The sequence below is a fragment of the Plecotus auritus genome (assembly GCF_963455305.1).
Source record: "Plecotus auritus genome assembly, chromosome: 2".
Taxonomy (NCBI): Eukaryota; Metazoa; Chordata; class Mammalia; order Chiroptera; family Vespertilionidae; genus Plecotus; species Plecotus auritus.
This window is the reverse complement of record NC_137771.1, coordinates 46,905,600-46,927,779: the sequence shown is the minus strand read 5'-3', so window position 1 is coordinate 46,927,779 and position 22,180 is coordinate 46,905,600. Positions and strand designations below refer to the sequence as shown.

The following is a 22,180-nucleotide window of genomic DNA, read 5'->3' as shown; positions in this document are numbered from 1 at the left end:
TCGAAGGTTTGTAGTTAATAGAGCTCCTCTCAAATCAGTATTTAGTGACTTGCAGCAGGCCTTCTCTGAGGTGGTGCTGCGAGTTTGCAGATGAGTTGAAGGATTGAGGCTGGTGGGAGGGAAGAGCCTTGACATAAGAAGGCTATGGGAGTGAAAGGCAGATTGAGGGGTTCAAGTGAGAGGCAGAAACCCAACCTGACTCGGATCTCACTGCCATGTGAAGTGATTGCTTTATTGAGTTTGATCGCTGAAGTGGTGACAGGAGCTGTACCTAAAACAGATGGATAAGGCCCTGAAGGTTTTATTGTAGTCCCTTCTGTATTAAAGAGAAGAAATGGACACGTTCTTTGAACTTTCATAATGATACTCATTTTCCTTGACAGTGTGTATTCATGGCCAGATGGGGAACTCTTTCTCTTGGGCAAATAACGTCATAAAGGTAACCTGTGGCAATTGAATGGTCACATTTCTTTTATTTTATCGATAGGGTTAGAATCTAAGTGGAACAGAGACGTACACAGCTTTTTCTTCTCCAGAGTCCTAAGACATGATTGTTGATATCTAAGTTCATCTGGAAGCATCAAGGCAGAAAAGAATGCAACTTTTAAATCCAATTTTTACATTCCATTGGTTGCAATTATTTAATATATTATTTTGATTTTAAAAATTAAAATTTTGCCATATGTAGGTGGATAATATATGCTCACGAAATCATTGGGATTCCCCCCTCCACCTATGGTACCTAGCAAAAGAATGCCCAAGTGTATTTTTTAAAAGCCTGTTTTAAAAAATACTATTTCATTGAAATACCATAAATAGGAAATATGATTCCTTTTTCTATGAAATATCAATCATTAGGAGAAATAGTGTGAAAATTCCCAAATACTTCCATGATTGATAGCAATATTCAGGAAATAATATTTTATGGTAAACATTTTTAATAAACAGCAGCATAAAATAATCAGTGTTTAATATCATCTCTGGTGTGTGAAATACAAATGCATATATCCTCAATATAAAATAGCCTTTTTGTCATTACAATTCCATGCTTGTCTATTTTAAATGCCCATAATAAAAAATCAAACATTAATACAGTGATTAAATGCATGCAGTGAAAATAAGAAAAGATATGGTAGGGCAAGATATCTGAATATTGCCACCATATATTTGAAGAAAATCTATTATTGAGTTAAAAACAAATACACAAAAGGAAACAAGGAAACAGACCAGATATAAAAATGCAAAGATATATTTTCACTTCTGTGATACAAACCATAAACAATAGTTTTGTGCAAAAAAGAAAAGATCTGAAAATAAAGTCATTTTACAAAAAAACATTGTCAACAAAGCAAAAGATATTTTTCAGTTTGTGAAAAAAATACTATTTTAATACAAAAGGGACTGTGTTATGTAGTATCACAGTGCTATTATAAAATACATTATTACAAGTGGTTTTGAAATTTAGTTTGCTCACCTTAATGACTTCAGTAATTATAAAATGTTTAAAATAAATGTTATAGTTCTTTATAAAAAACTAACTTGAATTATTATTATTATTTTTTTACCATAGCAATGTTTTTCCAGAGTAGGCATTTTACTGGCTCATGGAATGCTAATTTCCCTTTAAGGGACTCCTAGAAAAACTCAAGATTCATTGAAATTGTATTTACTTAAAATAATAAATATTCTTGGAAAACAATTGATTGTCGTATGATATACAAAATTGTGGTTTGAATCTTCATCATTAAACAGTTGCATAGCAACAAAAGGATACAAATATTCTCCTCTACCTAAAGTTAAGAAATGTAACTTCTGAGTCAGCTTATTTATGCCACAAAAATATGTCTTAATTTAACTCTGAATAAATTTGGATATAGCCAATTGTTTAAGTTCACAGTACCTATAAGTCCATGTTTGTTTATTTGAAGATTCAGTGTTTGGAAAAACTGCAACATATCCTGGTAAATATATTTCCTAGATTTCTCATCGTAATGGTATTTTTTTAAAAATTGAACATCAATGTGCTTCTAATTCTCTTACATTCTCCTCATCAAATATCATTTCCAGGAATTACTCTATATCTGGAAAGTCTCTTTAGCTGTAAAATAAAAAAAAGAGACTTGGAGACATTGTTCTTAGAATAAAGGAGCTATTTTTTAACAAGAGAAAAATCAACCATAACATTCCTTTCTACATAGAACTTGAAACCCATCTATAGGAATTCTAAACTTGGCAAAAGATGGCTAGCAGGTAAATGGCATGAGATGCACATTCGATACCTCCTTCTAACTAAGGCAAAAATAATCATGTTGCTTCTATTTATCAGTTTAAAAAATTCAGTTCATGGTAATCTCTGAAGTGAGAATTCAGTACTTGCTTTTTAAAAATACTGTAATATTTTACAAAATAGAATTCATAGTATTTGTATTCCAACTAATCCTATGAATAAATTGTCGCAACTCTTGGTGCTGAGATAAAAACTGTGACTATTTCCAGATCAGAAAAAAAAGTGAGAAACTTTAAATTATCTAGATATTGTATCATAGAGTTTCCTACTTCCCCAGAGTCCACTGAACAACTCATAGACAGGAAGTTGCAAGCATTGATGTGCTGATCTGCAGCCACACCTCTATTCGTCAATGTATTAGTCCAGGGAAGCTCCCGCAAGGCTGTCCCCATGGGAACCCTTGTTCCTCTCCCATGGATGCTGACCTAGGTCGAGGGGCCATTTTCCTGCCTGCTTCCTTTGGTGCCTCATTTCTAATGCAACAAAATAAACTATCACTATCAACCAATAATCAATTCCAACATCCGCATCTAGCCTTCTTATCGTTGGATGCCCTATATTATTTCAAGGGCTGTGTAAACCGTGGAAAAAGAAAATGTAGAAAAGGCCTTCATGATCAGCAGAGGAGATTCACAAAGAGCCACACTCTGCACCTTCCCAAAGAAGCCCCCTTGCGTCGAAGGCTTCAGGGGAACTTACACTTATCTTATGGCTCATTTCCATCTGGGATTTCAAATTTGGCCTAAGGCTTCCTCATTGATTCTGAGCATCACTTCCATATAAAGATGCACAGAGTTTAAACTGAACCAACATAATTCCTGAACATAGGTCCTGAAGAAAAGACAGCAGGTAGACAAATGTTACGGTATATACATTTTGGGGAGAGACCAGTCATGGTGACTGAAAGTGAAATGCACAAAGCACCATTTGACTTTCCTTTTTGGTTTGATGCTTAATCACAAGGATCTTTTCCTCTTTGCTGGTTTGCAGGTTTCAGTACTTGGAACAAATCCCAATGTCATGGCACACATCCTGATGAGGCCTTAATCCCACAATGTTTCTTTCCGGCCGGTGTCTGCCCTGCTTGGTAAGACACAACTTAAACTTCACAGAAGGTACTTGTTGCAATATCTGCTAAATGAGAACCTTACTTTAATAAAAACATTTGAATATAAATCTTTTTTTATGACTTTCTAGTTTTTCCGGTGTGCCACATTTACAACAAGTTGTGCATTTTATAATTCTGCAGAAATCATAGATTCGGTGTGTCCGTGAATATTGGAGTCTCCTAGCAAAGATGGTTGCTTTGAGTCTATTTTGTAGGGTTTTTGAGATTTGTTGCCAAAAACGGTGATACCCATCCCACCGGGATGATTTGGAATTGACATGTGTGGTAGTAAAGGAATATTTGCTTCCTGATTGGATCCTGATGAGGGCAAGCTGGTCACGTGGCCAGTGCTCGTTGACCCACTGGCACTGCTTGGGGACCGGCTCTTGGGGGGTGGGCAGTGCTGAATCACTCTGGGAGGACCTGCTGGCTGAAAGTGGGCAGCTGGAAACGCTGCGTATCCAGGAGGTATCGGGTATCCATTGATGGGGATGAATCTCTGGTTCTGAGGTATTGGTGGGCCAATGAAACCAGCAATCTGGCCCTGTGGTGTAATACCCTGGCTTGGGAACATATAATTGGGATATCTGGGGTTACTGAGATTACTCACTGGGCTGGCACTAAGGGAGGTGGTCTGCGTGGTGGCATTTCCTCCTGACGGAGTCGTGGAGCTGGTGTGACTGGAGAGTCCCTCCCAGGACCGAAGCCGGACGTGAATATCTTTAAATCTTGGTCTCCTAGAAGGAATCTCATTCCAGCATTCTGTCATGAGGCTGTACATTCTGGGTGGGCAGTCTTCAGAACAGGGTAACAGCTGTCGTTTTCTCACCATTTCGATCACTTCCTGGTTACTAAATCCATAATAGGGCTGGAGTCCAAAACTGAAAATCTCCCACAAGACAACCCCAAAAGACCAGATATCAGAATCAGAAGAGAATTTGCCATAGAGGATGGCTTCGGGGGGCATCCAGCGAATGGGCAGCAAAGATTTGCTCTGCACCCTGTAGTAATCAGCGGAGTATATCTCTCTGGAAAGCCCAAGGTCTGAAATCTTTACATGAAGCTGCTCTCCGATTAAAATATTGCGAGCTGCAAGGTCCTTGTGGACAAAGAAATGACTAGACAGATATTCCATGCCAGCTGCAATCTGAATGGCAATGTGCAGAAAATCTCCATGATCCAGGCTGGATTTCACAGTCCCATCTTCATCACTGCTACAGCCAACATCAGAATGTGGGGACCGCATGATGAGGAACTCATGGAGATCCCCCTGATTCATATACTCAAAAAGCATGCACACAGGTTGCTCCTGAGTGACAGCACCTAGAAGGCAGACAATATTGGGGTGGTGGAGTTCGGCCATCAGGGAGGCCTCCTGTTGAAAGTCTGTCCATTGCTGGGGGTTGTTATAGTCTTTTAAGGTCTTTATAGCAACCAACTGAGCATGGTCCATGCCTGGGAGATAGAGATGGCCCTTATAGATCTTTCCAAAGGCACATTCGCCCAATTCTTCCATAAAACGTACAGCAGAAAGTGGCAGTTCCTTAGCCTTGCTCTGTATGAAAGAAAGGAAAAGTGTGGTTTAAAACATTTCTTTTTTTTTGAATTATTTTTTAAATCGATTTTTAAACAGAAAGGAAGGGAGAGGGAGAGAGAGAGATAGAAACATCAATGATGATAGAGACACATTGATCGGCTGCCTCCTGCACACCCCCTACTGGGGATTGAGCCCACAACCTGGCATATGCTCTGACTGGGAATCAAATCCGGGACCTCTTGGTCCATGGGATGATGCTCAATCCACTGAGCCACACCAGCTGGGCTAAAACACTTCTTAAGGCACCTTCTTGGCACCTGGAAGGAGTGGGTGGAACATAGAGAGAAAGGTTCTATAAATTAGATTAAAATATTGTAGGTCTATACATTTTAAATGGTTGGCTGCAACTTAGGGGAGCCGTCATTGGCAACTTTCTGTCCATCACTCCCCAACTCACCCTTCTACACCCCTTGCTCCAACAATGGTTCCCTGCTTTTGCCTAGCGTCGTGTTACTCCAACTGTGGTCTTGGGACAGCAACCTCAGCATCCCTGGAAGCTTCCTACAAATGAGGACTCCTGGGCCTACCTCTGACCTACTGAATGAGAACGTGCTTTTCCCGGCCCCAAGCATTTCAGTGAACATCAGAGCGCGAGAAGCACTGCTGCGGACGATACAGCCGTAATTCGTAGCCTGGCACTTGGAGTGTCTGTGATTTGGCCCTCACCTGCCTCCCCTTGCTACTCCTCTCTGTGATAGCATCACTGTAGTTAAATAGGTCTCCTTGCTGTCCACCCTAAACCACCGTGCACATTACTGCCTAATACCTTTATTCCTGCAATGCTCTCCTACTCTTAGGGTGTTTATTGTGCGAAAAGCAAGAGGAACCAAATGAAAGACTGTCCTGCGGTGCTCACAGTATAGGTGGGGAGGCTCGGAATGTGCTCCTCTCTGCTTATTGAAGCCTTACCTCCTCTGAAGCGCTCCTTGACCACTACGGTCTTGGCCTCTAGAGTCCTTTGGTTTTATGGTCTGATTGCCACTACATGCAAGAAGCAGGGTGGTGGCTAGTTACATGCATGACCTGTACAGCCAGCCAATCAGATTTGAATCCTGCATTCTCCACTTACCAGCTGTGTGACCCCGGGTATAATACTGAACCACCTCCTGCCTCAATTTCTTTGTCTGTAAAATGAGATGATAATACTTGATACAATTTACTTATCTTGTAGGATTCTTGCGAACTTTTAATATGTTAACATTTGTAAAGTACTCAGCATGCTGTCTGACACATGGTAAATGCTAGTTAACTCTGACTATTATTACCTTGCTGTATGTTTTGTCTTAATCAGATTTCAATGTCTTGCATTTCCCTTCATACCAATTGATATTCCTATGGCTTTGCAAGTGGGCTGTTGACTGACTGCCCTTAACACAGATGGGGGAAAGCATGGGCCTCACAATAAAAATAAGTATTAAATGGTGACATTTGATCTTGGCAGTAAATGTCTACCGGGTCCTGTGTTTTTCCTATTTTTAAAAATTCACCTCAAATCTAGCCTGACGTTTATTCTAATTTGTTAGGGAAGAAGTCATAAAAGCAATGCATTTGTACATAAACGGATTTTTGAAATAATCCCTGTACCTTAAATCTTTATTTTTGGGGAAAAGAATGCTGCTCTGAGGATCCCAATTGAAGCTGACAATGCTGCAAATCCATCTGGAATGCAAAGCTCTCCACACGGAGTTTAAAACAACAGTTTGGAAAAATAAGTAAAAAAAAACCACCTTCTCTAATCCAAATTCTACTAATTTAGAATTCATGATGATCGGCTCTGTTCTCGGCTGACATTTTCCAGGGCAAAAATGCCCTCTAACTTAATTACAAGTGTAAATAGACTTCCAGCAAAACACCCAGTTAGAAGGACAAAATGGAATTGAGGGTTTCGAAACATTAATTCTTCTCTGCAAATCTATAATAATAAAAGCGTAATATGCTAATTAGACTGGACGTCCTGCCTGATGTCCATTTGGATGACCTTCCGGACGAAGCCGGGGCTGCGAGGGAAGCCGGGGTCCCCGGGGGCCAGAGGGAAGCCGGTGCCAGCAGCCGGGGGAAGGAAAGCCTACTCTTACATGAATTTCGTGCATCGGGCCTCTAGTATTATTATAAATAGGTCTCATTTATTTGTTCAAGCAGAGTTTATGGGGTTTGTATTTGAAAATGTCTAATAGGAAAGTTACTTCTGCTGAAACTAATAGTAATGCATTGCTTAGGTATTCAGTAAGTTAAAGCTTTTTGATCTATTTGTTCATTATAGTATTGTTTGTAATGGCAAAAGGTTAGAAACAACTTCAATGTTTACCTAGAGGAGAAATCCGATTAATTACGGTAGTGCCAGGAAACAAAATATTATATAGAACAAATTAGGACTCTTTCTATGTACTGATATGGAGAGATCTCCAAAATCCTATTGCTAAGTTAAAAATAAAAAGCAAAGCCCAGCCAGTGTGGCTCAGTTGGTTGAGTGCTGTCACATGCAACAAGAGGTTGCTAATTGGATTCCCGGTCAGGGCACATGCCTGCGTTGCTGGCTCGATCCCCAGTAGGAGGCATGCAGGAGGCAGCCAATCGATGTTCCTCCATCTCCCTCTCCTCTCCTCTCTCTGAAATCAAATAAAACATATTTTAAAATAAAATAAAAAGTAAAAACAGTAATGCTGTATTCTGCTTTTGTGTGAAAGAGGAGAATACAAAGAATATATTCATGTTTCTTTGCATAAAGAAACGATGCTCAGGAAACAACAGTGGCTATTGGGAGGACACAGAGGTGAGAACTAGGAGGAGGGGACAGAGGTGGAAGAGTTTTTTTTACTTCATGCCTTTTTATTTTAAAAATTTGAACCAGACAAATATGTTACCAATTCAAAAAAGTATGTAATTAAAAAAACTTATGACCAATCTTTCCATCAGATTGAATCAGATAGTTTCTTCTGGAATCACAGGCCCATCCACTATTTTCCATTTTGCTTATAGGGGCTGGATTCTTGTGGGTGCTATGGAGTTCCTTTGGGAGAACAGCATTTGGGACCCCACTGAACCAACCCTACTTTTTTCTCTTGCTGCACTCAGGTGATTTTGCTTTTGTGACAAGACTAAGCCCAAGTGATTTTTTCCTGCAGGATTAAGATTGAGATTTTCATCAGAACGTTTCCTAATGATGTAACTGAATCCAATTTATGGGAAGGTCCCTTGAATGGCATAGAAGGTGTTGATAGAGAAGAACAAGGGACTGAATAATACACTTCTTCTGAGGGAAAATGGGAATTAGGAACTAAACCCAAGGAATAGTAGACTGATATAATGAGGAATTAGAACTCCTCTTCCCTCCTCCTGCCCCTGCTGAAATTAACCCAAAGGCAGTGTGGTGTAATTCAACCCATGTGACTTGGGACTCATACAAACTGGAATTTGCATCGTGGACTTGTTGCTTTCTATTAATAGGTAATCCTTATACAGCATGTACTATGTGCCAGACACTGTTCTAAGCATTGACCAAATATTAACTCAATTTAATACAACAACCCTGTGAGGTAGTCCCTATATGTTAGCTGGCTGGCCCTGGGTGAGTTGCTTAACTTTTCTGAACCTCTATTTCATCGCTATGAAATAATATAACATCTAGTTTCCATGGTCACAGTAGGGATTAGATGCAACAATGTATGAAAGCAATTTTACCTATTAAGTACTCTTTAAATCAATCTTACTTTTCTTATTAGGGAAGTCATCTAAAGATGAAGTGGAGTAAATACAAATGATTTCTCGACAGTCTTCTATAATGCCTTCTATTAAAATGATATATGATAAGTTTCCTCTTGTTAATATTTCTCTGTTGTCCTGTAGTTGTTAGTGTTCTTAAAAAAAAAAAAAAAGTCTTTAAAAAAATGACAGAGACTGTATTTGGAGCCTGAAGATGGGTGATGAAGATGGAGGGACAAGAACCCACATGGCAGAACGGATGGTGGCAGACGGGGAAAGGAAGCGAGCAAGCCAACCTTCCGGGGCCTGGAAGAGAAGAGGGGCTGGACGGGACGGTGGTACCAGCTGGACACGTGGCCCCTGGGGCTTCATGAGGAAGAAGCCTGCCCACAGTCCCCTACACCCAGGGGCAAATGAGCCATTTACAGGTAAAGAAAGAGGCTTTCACGAGTATCAAGACTTTGCAGGACCCAAAAGAGCTGCACTCGTGTGTGCAAGGCCTTCTGCTTTGGGCCCCGCCATTCTGTCTGAAACCAGAGACACCTGCTGGCCGGGAATCCCCGTGGGCCTTGTCTCTGAAGGCCCCGCCTGGAGCCTGACACCTTGCGGGGCTGTGAGGCCAGTCTTCAGTGTGTGGCCACTCAGTGGAGTTAGAATGGTTCCGCCTCCCTGTTCAGACACACACAAGAGTCCATTTCGACCCAAAGTGTGTCTTGCCATCTCTTACCAGTACCTGAGCACAGGGTGTCAGCTCTGCTCCAGCCTCTAACAGGGAGGGGGAGGGGTTCGCTGGAGCTGGTCAGAGCCACATTTGGGGGTGTGCTTTGGAAAGAAGCACAGAAAGCAACGAACATGGCAGATTTCACAAAACCTTTCCTGCAAACACCTGTGCTGCAGCCGGCATGGAAGTGCCCAGAAAAAGCCGGCGCGGAGCTGGGTTTCAGGGGAACAATTTACACAGTGATTTGCATTTTTTAAATGCTCAAGTTACTTGGTACAAATGAGTCTTAACTATAGACTCATTTTCAAATTTCACATAAATCCTGAACTAGTTAAAAAATCATAAAAACCCTTAAAGAAGCAGCCAGTAGATGTACGGTAACGGCAGGAAATTAGCTGTATTGTTGGGGAACAGATGGTTTACATTATACAAACCCCTTAGGCTAAACTTGTTTAGGTCTGGCATATTGTAAATTATATTTTAGTAATGAAACTGAAATGACCTCTGCTTGACCTCCAGTGGGGTTTGTCTGTTTGAACCAATGTAGTGGAAAACTATGAAAGAAAATGAAGTCATAAAGTTTTGGCAGTTCAATTTTGGCTCATTTCAAGTTAAGGGGTTATAAATCTGTTTAGTTTCTGTTTGACAAGTATTTGTCATGCAGGGATGTACAAAATGTAAAGAAGTGTAAAATACACACGAGGCACGGTGCCAAAGTAAACCCAGTACAAAGGGAAACTGGAATGAATAGGGTCCCAGGCTCCTATCTCTTTATCACTCCCTCCATTAGTTGAATGACAAGATGGGCTCGGTTTATTATACGCTGTAAGGCAATTAAGTACCTTAAAACTGAAACAGGCTTTCAGTTTAAATGTTAACATTTTTACTTCTCAAAAGTAAACACACATCTGCCCCAGTGCGCTTTTAAAAATTATATAATTTGGGGTGGGGGAGAGAAAAATCAAAGCTGATGTAGAAGTTGATACGTTATTCTCCAATCCGATTGTGCCTCTTCCCTTAGATATTTCTGAAGGGCAGCTGTGGGGAGAACACTGGAGAGGCAAGTCACTTAGATATGAGTCAGATGTGAGTATGACAGGACTGTCTCAATGGCTGATGTTGATGTCTTCTTTCACCTGAGTGCTGAATACGAGTGGGGACATGTGAACCTTCTAGCTACAGGAACCTGAGATAGGAAAGCAATGGATCATGGGGTAGGGTTTTAAAAAATTCCTATTATATAGGTGGCAGGTGGATGAGGAGGACAGACTCAGTGATTTTATCTCTTTCCACCTTCGGGGAAGTTACACCTTAGGTGCTAATACATTTGAAATGACTCCTCTGGGTGACAGGGCTTACTACTAACCTTCCATTTCCTGCTTACCCCACGTAAGTGATTATCACAGGAAACGAGCTGAGGATTGTGTGAGGGCCACCTACATTTGTGTGCAGCAGGGGTCCCCTCTGTGACTTTTGGCCTCTAACCTGAACAGGGTATGAACGCTCTACTTTTGAGTTCAACTTTAAGCAAACACAGATAAAAAGCAGAGCTACATTCTCCGGGACAGGAAGGTGGCTCCAATAGCAAGGGGTGAAAAAGAACTGAAGTTCATACTCATGCAACCCACCACACCTACAGGTCCTGTGCTGGTTCCTTTCCAATTCCCGGATGCCCTAAGACTGCTGCCCTTTTACAAATCTTTCTTGCTCTACATTTGCTGATACTAGTTGGACACAAGTGTCTGTAGGAGAGCAGGTTCCACATGGTAGCAGTGGTCCTCAGACCCCTCAGAGGAACAATGAAGCAGATCCAGGCCCTAGTGAAATCAGAGGGGTACTTTAGGTACCAGGAGGACACTCCTGGGTCCTTTTTCTCTTTGGAAGCACAGTTTCCTCTGAGATCAGTACTGCTTGGGGACGTACTTGCTCTGTGAATCTCAAGTACTGACTGGCATCCTCTACATCAGAGCAGGTATTGGAACCCCCTTGGTGGGGGTGGGGGGGCTTGTTAAAACACAGTGCTAGGCCCCACTCCCAGAGTTTCTGATTCTGTAGGTCAGAGAGTCTGCATTTCTGACAGGTTCCCAGGGATGAGGGTGACCCCACATGGAGGCTTCACTTGGAGAATCAATGGTGGATGTGACTGCGCCTGTCTGTGGATCAGACAATGGCTTCGTGATCTGGGTGCCTGCTCCTTGCCCGAGGAATGACCACAGTGTGTCTGAAGAACCTGGTTGAGCAACTCTGACTTACACAACACAGAGAACGTAGTACTCGCTTCAGAAGATGCTTTGGAAATGCCAGCTAAAGAAAAATGTAGGGTCCATTGACTAGTATTTACTGGGTTTATATTCTACATGGCTACTGTCTTAGCAAGAGTCATTGAAATATAAGTCACTCTATAGCTTGGGCCATGGCATCAGTTTATTTTCTTCTCATGTGCAGCCAATTGTGTGGGATATATTTTAATAGCTGTTTGCATCAGTCAGCTGATACTGTAAATACTATATACTAAAAGAGTATCCATACAGAATAGTATATTAGCCATGCAAGAACCATGTAGAGAGGATGCAGCTCCTATCCTAGATGCTTGCCATCCGAGGTGAGTACTAGGTAGCATGTATAGAATACCAGCCATGTGCAAGACACTGAGATCATAATAATAGCTATGATTTTTTGGTGAGTGTTTATGTGCTATGCTACGAGTACTTTATGCATAGTAACTCATTTCATTCTTACAACAACCCTATGAAATTGGTCACTGTGACTATAACCCCTATTTTACAGATGGAGAACCTGAGGATCAGAGCCGTAAGTGATCCCACAGTTACTAGGTTGTAAATTCGAATTCCAGAGTCTCTTCTGAATGATTGCACTACAGTCCCTTGTCTGCTCTCCAGGTGCTGAATGCATCAATTCATTTAATGCATTGTGATGAGGATCACAACCCTGTGACATTTACACTATGATTTCTCCATTTTTATGGGTCCAAAAAAAAAAAAAAATCAAGGCATTCCTTGGTTAAGTAGCTTCTCTAAAATAGCTCCACTGCTGCCCTTACCGGTTTGGCTCAGTGGATAGAGAGCGTCGGCCTGTGGACTGAAAGGTCCCAGGTTCGATTCTGGTCAAGGACATGTACCTTGGTTGCAGGCACATCCCCAGTGGGGGTCGATGTTTCTAACTCTCTATCCCTCTCCCTTCCTCTCTGTAAAAAATCAATAAAATATATTTTAAAATAGCTCCACTGTTAAGTGGTGATGTCAAAACTCAATTCCAGCACAGCAGGTATGGCTCAGTGGTTGAATGTCGACCCATGAACCAGGAGGTCATGATTCAATTTTGGTCAGGCTTCAGGCTCTATCTTCAGAAGGGGGCATGCAGCAGGCAGCGGTTCAATGATTCTCTCTCATCACTGATATCTCTATCTCTCTCTCCCTCTCCCTTCCTCTCTGAAATCAATAAAAATATATTTTTTAAAAAAAGAGACTCAACTCCAAGCATGTCTGACTCCAAAGTTGGCATATTTTTTCTGGGAAGAAGTGGCAATTTTCATTCAACCCTCAAAGGGGTCCATAATTTAAAAAGCATGAAGCCCGCTGGTATAGAAGTGGAATGTCTATGAGCAATTGCTCTCTGGTCCTTTATGATCCAGGGGTCCTCAAACTTTTTAAACAGGGGGCCAGTTCACTGTCCCTCAGACCGTTGGAGGGCCGGACTATAGTTTTTAAAAAAAACTATGAACAAATTCCTATGCACACTGCGGGCCTGGGACGAGTCGGCTGCTAAGCAGGACAGGCAGCAGCACCAGGCGGGCCAGATAAATGTCCTCGGCGGGCCGCATGTGGCCCGCGGGCCGTAGTTTGAGGACGCCTGATTCTAGATCTTACTCTAGATCCTCTGTAGTCTCTACAGGTTGACTGGGATAAGTGAGCTGAACTTTTTAACAGCAGCCTTTGCCTGAATTGGGCACAAGAGCCTTAGAAAGCATATGAAATTGAGATTTCTTCTTCTTCTTTCTTCTTCTTTTTTTTTTTTTTTTTTTTTTTTTTTTAGTATCTGAGTTTGGCTGTTGACAGGAATCTGTTTTACTCCAAAACCGATTCTCCTTTCTTGTGCATTTTACTGGTTCTTAGGTAAACAGTGTTCGAATTGTGAAACAATCGACTCCGCTCATAAATGGAAATTAATACATTTTATAAGCTTAAAGGCCACAACCATTTTATTTTAGGAGGTTATGGACATTTTCAAAGACTGCAGTCGAACTAAGTGCCTCTTGGCTTATGCAAGCAGATTCTAGAGGGAGTTTCAACCAATCGTTTGCCACATTTGCTCAGCGGCACTTCTCTGGAAGTGATTTAACATCAGAAACAGTTCTCTTCTCTGTAACGTAGCTTTCTAATAGTTGGTTTGAATGTCTGGTGGCGACCAGGGCTGGTTCTGTGATGGAGTTACTTTGTAATGTCAACAGGAGAGATTCTGTTCTCCTGGAAATAGGCAGCACAGATGCCAGTAATTTTAATGTCAGCTGCAGCCACCACGGGCCTGCCGTGGGCCTGTGTGTCTCAGTCAGCCCCAAGTTAAAGCAATCGGGTGAAATGGTCAAGAAGCACTGGAGCTCTGGACCTTGGCCAGCCGGGGTTCGAGTCTTGGCTCTATCACTTACGAGCTGTGTGACTTTGGGTAAACTCTTAAGTCTCAAGCCTTGGTTTCCTCACCCCACAACTCAGGCTTAAATCAGTATCTACTTCCTAGGGTTATTATAAAGATTCTGTTGAGATAATGATTCTCTCTCATCATTGATATTTCTATCTCTCTCTTAATATATCCTAAGTGAAGTTCTTCAGCTTATTCATAAGACCCGTTCATCACATAGCCATGTAAATACTCACTCTCCCAGCCCTCATTACCAGACCATCTCCACCCCGATGGATTTTATCCAGGGTGTGAACTGTGTGTGGGACAGTGGATTGATGCTAACTGGATGGGGACGAGGAACCCCCTGTGTGCTTTGATTCCCTCTGTCCTCACCCCCGTGAATGCTGTGGGCTGCAGCACCTACAGCTTCCCCCTCGACCCACGTGACCCGGCACACAGTATTTGGTAGTTGATTAAAAATTTGTGGTTGTCCCATATTACATTAACAAAAGTAAAAGTAACTTCTAGCTGTTGAGTACTTGTGAGGTGCCAGACACACTCCCTTGAAGTGCCAATAACACCTCTTTTAGAGCAGATTGGTGATTGCCAGAGGGGGGTGGGGTGGAGAGTGGGTAAAATGGGTGAAGGGAGTCAAAAGGTACACACTGCCAGTTATAAAATAAATAAGCCTAGGGGAGGTAATGTACTGCATGGAGACTATCATTAATAATACCGTATTGTATATTTGAAAGTGGCTAAGAGAGTAAATCTTACAAGTTCTCATCACAAGAAAGTAAACTCTTGTTACTATGTATGGTGAGGAATGCTCACTAGACTTGGGGTGATCACTTGACAATATGAACAAATATTGAATCATGCTGTTTACACCTGAAACTAATATAATGTTGTATGTCAATTATATTTCAATAAAAAATTTAAAATATCTCTTCTAAGTACTATTTTTATCCTTGCTTTACAAGTGAGAACAAAAAGGTTCAAAGTACTCGCTTAAGATCTCATAGCCAGTAAACGACGGAGCCAATATTTGTGATCATATCTCTCTGCCTCTACACGCTTGCTCTTTGAAGTATGTCATACTACCTTCCAGAAAGAGACTAAGAGAAAAATGTGGCTGCAAAGGTAAGTTAGGGCCAGAGAGCCTGGACTCTTGGGTGCTGGGAGAAAGAATTTTATAACTTGAGATTGGTCCTTCCCGAATCATTACATTGAGTAGGAGCTCCAGTGATGCCAGAGATGAAATCAGCACGAGAGAGAGAGAAAGAAAAAGAGGACTGGCAAACATTAGAGGATGCTCCCATTTAGGGAATTATGGGAAGAACCAGGGAAGGAAACAGGAGGAGATAGGAGGAAAGCCAAGAGAAAAAGTATTTCAAGATGGTGCTTAAGAGTATCAAATGCTCCAGAGAAATGAAAGAGGATGAAGCCTGGAAAAGGTCATTGGATGAAATTACATCACTGGAGATTCCAGGGAGGTCCCTGTCAAAAGAATGATGAGCTCAGAGGCCTGGGAGACAACGGCTTTAAGGGAGTAAGTGGAGAAGTTGCTGAGGACATTTCAGTGCCAAGTGTGGTGACATTGGGTAAGGCCAGGGGTTCCCAAGGGGTAGCAGAACACAATAGGCTTTTTAGGTGGAAGGAAGCATCTTGCTGGCAAAATGGACAGGCCCGGAGAATATAATCATGAGTCAGTACATTCAGCAACTACCTTGGCTGGAAAGGAGGAGGAGAGATGAATTGCCTTTGGAAGTGAAGAAACAGAGACGCTGGCTAGGGATGAGGTTAAGCTGAGAAATAAAATACAGCTACCAGCTTCAGAAAGCTAGGCAAATCCAGCTTTCTCCCCAGTGTTCCTCACATCAGCCAGGAACTGCAGGAGTTTGACCCACAGGCCAACTCAGGCTTGGCTGTAGCCCTCCCCCAACCCCACGCTTCTTTGCCCCTCATTCTCAAACTCCTCCATCCCTTCACCTCTCTGTGAGCCTAAATCCCATGCAGGTGAGTCACAGAGGGAAGGACAGAACCGGGTTCACCCTCGGCTTGAGCGGGAGGCTCTGCCCCTTCCTGACTCTCATGGGAGCGTGTTCCACAGCTTTTCTCCCTTAAAAGCACTGTTAGCCACTGCTCTGTTTTTCAGACACGTGACAGTTGGTAGGGTCCCAGGAGAGAAAGGAATTAGGGAGAAGGGAAGTTAGGGCTTACAGGCTTCTCAGAGGTGGCTCACTTTCTGTAGTTCATTTAAAGAGCACCTAGTCAGCCCAGCAGGCGTGGCTCAGTGGTTGAGTGTCTACCTATGAACCAGGAGGTCAGGGCACATGCCCGGGTTGCAGGCTCGATCCCCAGTGTGGGGCATGCAGGAGGCAGTGATCAATGATTCTCTCTCATCATTGATATTTCTATCTCTCTCTTAATATATCCTAAGAAACTAGAAATACCAATCAGAAAGGATATATGCACCCCTATGTTCATAGCAGCACAATTTACAATAGCTAAGATTTGGAAACAGCCTAGGTGCCCGTCAGCAGATGACTGGATCAGAAAACTATGGTACACAATGGAATACTATGCTGCCATAAAAAAGAAGGAATTCTTACCATTTGTAGCAACCTGGATGGAATTGGAGAACATTATGCTAAGTGAAATAAGCCAGTCAATGAAAGAAAAAGACCACATGATCTCACTCATTTGTGGATAATAAAGAACATTATAAACTGATGAACAAAAAGATAGATACAGAGGCAGTAAAGCATCAAACAGACTGTCAAATTACAGAGGTAAGGTTAGGGAGAGGTGGGGGAAATAAGAGATCAACTGAAGGACTTGTGTGCATGCATATAAGAATAACCAATGGATGCAAAACATTGGGGGGTGAGGGCATGTATGGGAGTGGGGTGGGGGGGCAATGGTAAGATATGTACACATATAATACTTTAATAAAAAATATGTAAAATCTTAAAAAAAAAAAAAAGCACCCAGTCTGATTGTAAAATCGTAATGCCTCCTTAGTTCATGCATTGCTGCAGTACTCACCAGGGGATTTTTAAGATGGAAAAGATAAGCGGTTATCTAATCCCACCCAATGGTTTGAAATCTCTGGCTGAACCAGAGAAAATAAAAATAAACAGTTCTTTACAATTACATGAACACAGCCTGCCACGTCTCTGGGCAGCGGAGCCCACTGACACTCAGCGAGGCTTCTCAAGGCTGCAGGGCAGCTGGAGGTCAAGCCAGGGAGAGCCTCTTCATTTCCCAATGGTTCAAGGTTCAGAGTGAAGATGCCTCTCTGGTCAGGCCACTGGCTTCCTTTCCCCACAGATCCGAAGGAAACGCGGCCTCATCAAAGGTTTTAACCATCCACCTCTCTGGGGACTCATGCCAGGTCCTGTCAGCCAGTCTGTCTGCGGAGGCCTAGTGCCCCCCCTGAGGGCACAGCTTTCTCATCTCCCAGAGGAGCCTCTCCTAATCCGAACACTCAGGCGGAGAGTAGCAGCTCAGCAAGTGCAGAAAGATGGAAACAGATAGTTTGAACCCTGCAGGGCACATTCATGTGGATAAATAAGAAGGAGAAATAAGACAAAGGCCCGCTTCCATCCTTCCTTTCTTTTTCATCCCAGCCGGCAAATATCCTTTTGATTTTATGCTGGAAGGTGTTTGTTTTCAGGACTTTTTTCTCCTCCATTTTTATGCGTGTCCCTTTCTTTTAGATTTTATAGGTACATGGAATATTTATGTGTTGGTGACCTTTGAAAGCAGCTTCAGAGATTGGCTGTTTACACTTAGGAATTTTCTTTAAGGTCTACAAAGCCCTTTGTGCTTTTTCCAGGAAAGGCACTCAATAAGAACCAAAACAAACAACTGCACAGCTCAAATCTGATTGGAGCCAAAACTCTTAGGAGAGTAAGGAAAAAAAGTTTGCATTTGTCTCTTCTTCCCCCGCCCCTCTCCCTCCCTGCCCCAACCCAGTTAAATCTGCTTGAGTTGTTGCTGCTTCCACTCAGGTTCAGAATTGCTTATGAGATGTTTATGGCTACATTGGAAGCCTTGTGTTGGAAAACATCTTGACACTGGGAGATTTGCAAGGAACAATTTAAAAATGGTCCCAAAATGATGAAAACAATAGTCAGGTCGCCAAGTCTTTGGGAAAATTTATCCCAGGATATTTTATATTTGTCTCTATGACCATGGAGGATAGGGGACTATTTTTGCTCTGGCCAAATTCCACATGACAGACTCTACCATTGAGGCTTACAACTGTTATTCAGGCCTCTAAAGGATTTGTCACAACTGGGGTGATGCCTGTGGTTAGTGTTCAGCCAGAACTGACCAAATGGAATCCTATTTAGTTGTTTGCCTGGCCTCCCACTCCCTCTTCCCAGTATCATTTGTTCTGCAAAAACGTTTTCATGGGGTCAGGCAAGTGGAAGGGCTTTGCCTGGCGTTGAAAAGTCCTATATTCATATTTTGTTTCTTTTCATTATGAGCTCTTTGACCTTGGGCAAGTTAATCAGTTTGAGTCTTGGTTATCCTGCTTGTACAAGAGTGATAATAATACCTATCTATAATAATAAAAGTATAATATGCTAATTAAACTGGACAGCTGAACGACCTTCCGGACGTCATTCCAGACATCCTTCCAGATGAAGCTGTGGTGGCGGGGACCAAGGCAGAGGCGGTTAGGGGCGATCAGGCAGGCAGGTGAGCAGTTAGGGGCATCAGGCAGGCAGGCGAGTGGTTAGGGGTGATCAGGCAGGCAAGCAGTTGAGTGGTTAGGAGCCAGTGGTCCTGGATTGCGAGAGGGATGTCTGACTGCCAGTTGGCCCAATCCTGCAGGTCCGACACCCTAAATCAGCAGCCGGACATCCCTCAAGGGGTCCTAGATTGCGAGAGGGTGCAGGCTGGGCTGAGGGACCTCCCCCCCACCCCCCCCCCCCGTGCATGAATTTCATCCACCGGGCCTCTAGTCTATGATAATAAAAGGGTAATAGGCTAATTAGACTGGACGTCTTCCGGAAGTCATTCTGGATGTCCTTCCTGATGAAGCCGGGGCTGGAGGGAAGCCAGCCTGGGTCCCAGTGCCTGCCGGTGGCTGGAGGAGGGAAACCCAGGTCCTGGGTGCTGGAGGGAAGCTTATGCCGGCAGCTGGGGGAAGGAAGACCTACTCTTGCACAAATTTTCGTGCATTGGGCCTCTAGTCTTCTATAATAGATGTGCGATAACAAGGGTAAAAGCTCCTGGTATAGTTCTGGACAATTCTATCAATCAACAAATAGTAACTTTCTCTATGCCACAAAGCTCTCTGAGATCTTCACGTGAAAGACTACATAAAGCCAAAACGTTGTGCCGGTTGGAGATCATGTGTTGCAAAAGCAAGGTTCACTAAAAATGAAATTGAGTTGCAGATGGAGGCTGACTGACAAAATGGATAATTCTCCCAAATGAAAATGACTTGCCCCCTGGCTCCTGCCATGGCAACGAGGAGCCCACCTCTCCAGGGTGGTGGCTGCACAGTGAATGCTGTAACCAGTCTGGGTCTCTCTCCCACTCCAAGCTCTGGTGTCTCTGAGGCTCCTTAACATTTAATAACAGACGTGACAGGGAAAGATTCCCACAGAACTAAGACTATTGCCCTAGAAGTTTAAAGTCATGGTATATACAAGAGGTCAACTAGGTAATAATTCATGAATGTATAACAATATTAACCCCTGTATTTTCTTCTACTACCTTTGCAAAGATTAAGTGGAAGGTTTTATAACATGTACTAGAGGCCTGATGCATGAAATTCGTACAAGAGTAGGCCTTCACACCCCCGGCAGCTGCCTCAATCCCTCCCTTGCAGCTGCGGCAGCTGCCTCGATCCTGCGTCTGCAGCCCTGGCTTCATCCAGAAGGTCGTCCGGAAGGACATCTGAAACCGCTGTTCGGTCGATTTGCATGTTACGCTTTTATTATTATAGATGATGTATGTAAGTTGGCTAGCAAGCAGGTAGGATGTCAAAGGAGATGAACCTCCACCACACCTGTCCCCCAAGGCACTTAGTGAACTCTGATTCCAGAGTCTGGATTTTTTGTGTTTTTTTCCCCGCTATGGTAAAAATTCACACTTAAGAGAACAGTGGTTTTGTTTGGGAAAGAACACTTAAAATGAATTTTTAGCATTAAAGAAACCTCAAAACCTTACCAACACATATGACTATACAATACAAACATATATTAAGACCTTTTAAGTTAAAAAATTCAATTGCAAAGCAAAATCAAATCAAATGAGGGCTGTGCGTCAGTCACAATTATGCTACTCCACTTATTGTGTAAAAGGGTTAGTTAAGTGAGTGTGAAGTGTGAAGACATTTTTCCCTAAAGCTTTGTTAAAAGTGACGTAGCTTCTGTTTATGAGGGTCCAAAAAATAATATGACCTCCAACCCACAGAGAAGATAAATATTTGCCAAACAAATGAATGAATGTTCCTTTGGAGTTGCACCGAGAAGAAAAGACAGGCTTTTGGATGCAGAATCTTAGATTATGTAAATGAAATCTCTTTGCCGAGGCCTGGGATTGCGGTGCTGGCTTTCCGGAGAGAAAGCCTCTGTTGTATTTCAGCTCCAAGACATGAAGCATGTGCTCCTTGAAGGTAAGGGCCAGTGACCCTGGGTTCCATGCCAGGACCTCGAGCAACCCAAGTGTTGAAAGATGTGGAGGAACAGCTGAAAGGTAGTGGACAGAAAGCTAAGGCGAGCTATCATAAAACAACACTTGAAGATTTTAGGAAAGATAACATTTCTCTTAAAATACACATAAACCAAAGAGAAAGGGACGTAGGTGAGGTGCAAAAAGGATATCTTTTGTTGTTGTGACACATAAAATTTGCTATTAAATTTTTTTTGTTTTGTTAATCCTCACCTGAGGATATTTTTCCATTGATTTTTAGAGAGAGTGGAAAGGAGTGGGAAAGACACAGAGAGAGAACAACAATTGGTTGCCTCCCATCGATGACCTGGGGCCGGGTATAGAGCCTGCAAGTGAGGTACATGCCCTTGACTGGAATCAAACCCATGACCCTTCAGTCCATGGGTCAACACTCTAGTCACTGAGAACCAGCTAGGGCAAATTTTGATATTTTTAAGTGTACAGTATAGTGGTGATAGGTATGTGTACATTGTTGTGCAGTAAAAAGGGGTTGACAGCGAAATTAGTGAATAATGTTGGCTCTCTCTCTTTGTCCCCCCCTCCCCCCCGCCCCACTCTCTCCACCTCTCTACTTTTCTTCATCTCTTTCAGTTTCATTGGAAGACTATGGAATTTCCTTCTTGGAGATTTTTAAAACGGCTGAGTCCTGAGGGGCTGGGGGAGATGGCCTCCTAAGGATTCCTTCTCAGCCAGACTTTGCGGGGAGGCAGCAATGTGGCCCAGCATTGAGGTGGACACGCTGAGGAAAGTATGTTCAACCTGCCTCGGATGGAGTCAGAGATGCAGGGTTACCTGCAGGCGAATCCCAGCCCTTGTAAACCTGAGTCTGCGTCATTTGACTTCTAAACTGGGGAGGGTTATAAGCTTGCTTTAATCCCAAACTGACACCACCGGCGCTCCGCTCTGCTCCTTTTACCTTGGGCTTATATGCGTTCAGCATTGACATCTCCACGTTCTGACCTCGGACGTGCTTGGGGTGCCTCTGCACCGGCGGCGACGAGGACTTCTGGTTGTTGCGGCAGACACAGATGAAGAAGAAGAGCAGAGCGATGGCCAGGGGAATCGCCACGCTCGGCACCAGAATGTACAGGATCTCCATCTTGTTCTTTTCCTTGGAATCCTTCGAATCTGGGTGCAGAAATAAAATGTAAGAGAAGAACAAAAGTTATACAAGTCCCAGTACCATGTATACTATTACCTTGCATAGTTTAAAGGGACCTCCTATTCTTTTATACACACAAGTCCACTGTGAGAAAAAAAAAAAAAAGAACTGTTGCTTATTACAATTTGTTTCCATCAAACCTTCAACATAATTTATTGAAGTTTAAAAGTTTAAAGTTCAAACGTTTAAAAATTGCAGAGGGAAGTGATAAGACTTCGCATGTGTGTGGGTCCCCCCCTGAGGCTGCCTCTCCTCAGCCTCAGACCTGCTTT

At 42.8% G+C, this 22,180-nt stretch overlaps 1 protein-coding gene across 2 annotated transcripts in view; it reads right to left on the bottom strand.

Annotated features, from left to right (window-relative positions):
- Positions 1–3,407: 3,407 nt before the first annotated feature.
- Positions 3,408–22,180, bottom strand: part of ROR1 (receptor tyrosine kinase like orphan receptor 1) — a gene marked incomplete at its 5' end in the record, with an annotated part of 394,299 nt that continues 375,526 nt past the window's right edge. For both annotated transcript variants that reach the window (XM_080656374.1, XM_080656373.1), the window contains 2 exons: positions 3,408–4,950; positions 21,663–21,874. In XM_080656374.1, coding sequence (XP_080512500.1) covers positions 3,523–4,950; positions 21,663–21,874 — 1,640 coding nt within the window. In that variant the 3' untranslated portion in view covers positions 3,408–3,522. The remainder of the gene's footprint in view (positions 4,951–21,662; positions 21,875–22,180) is intronic.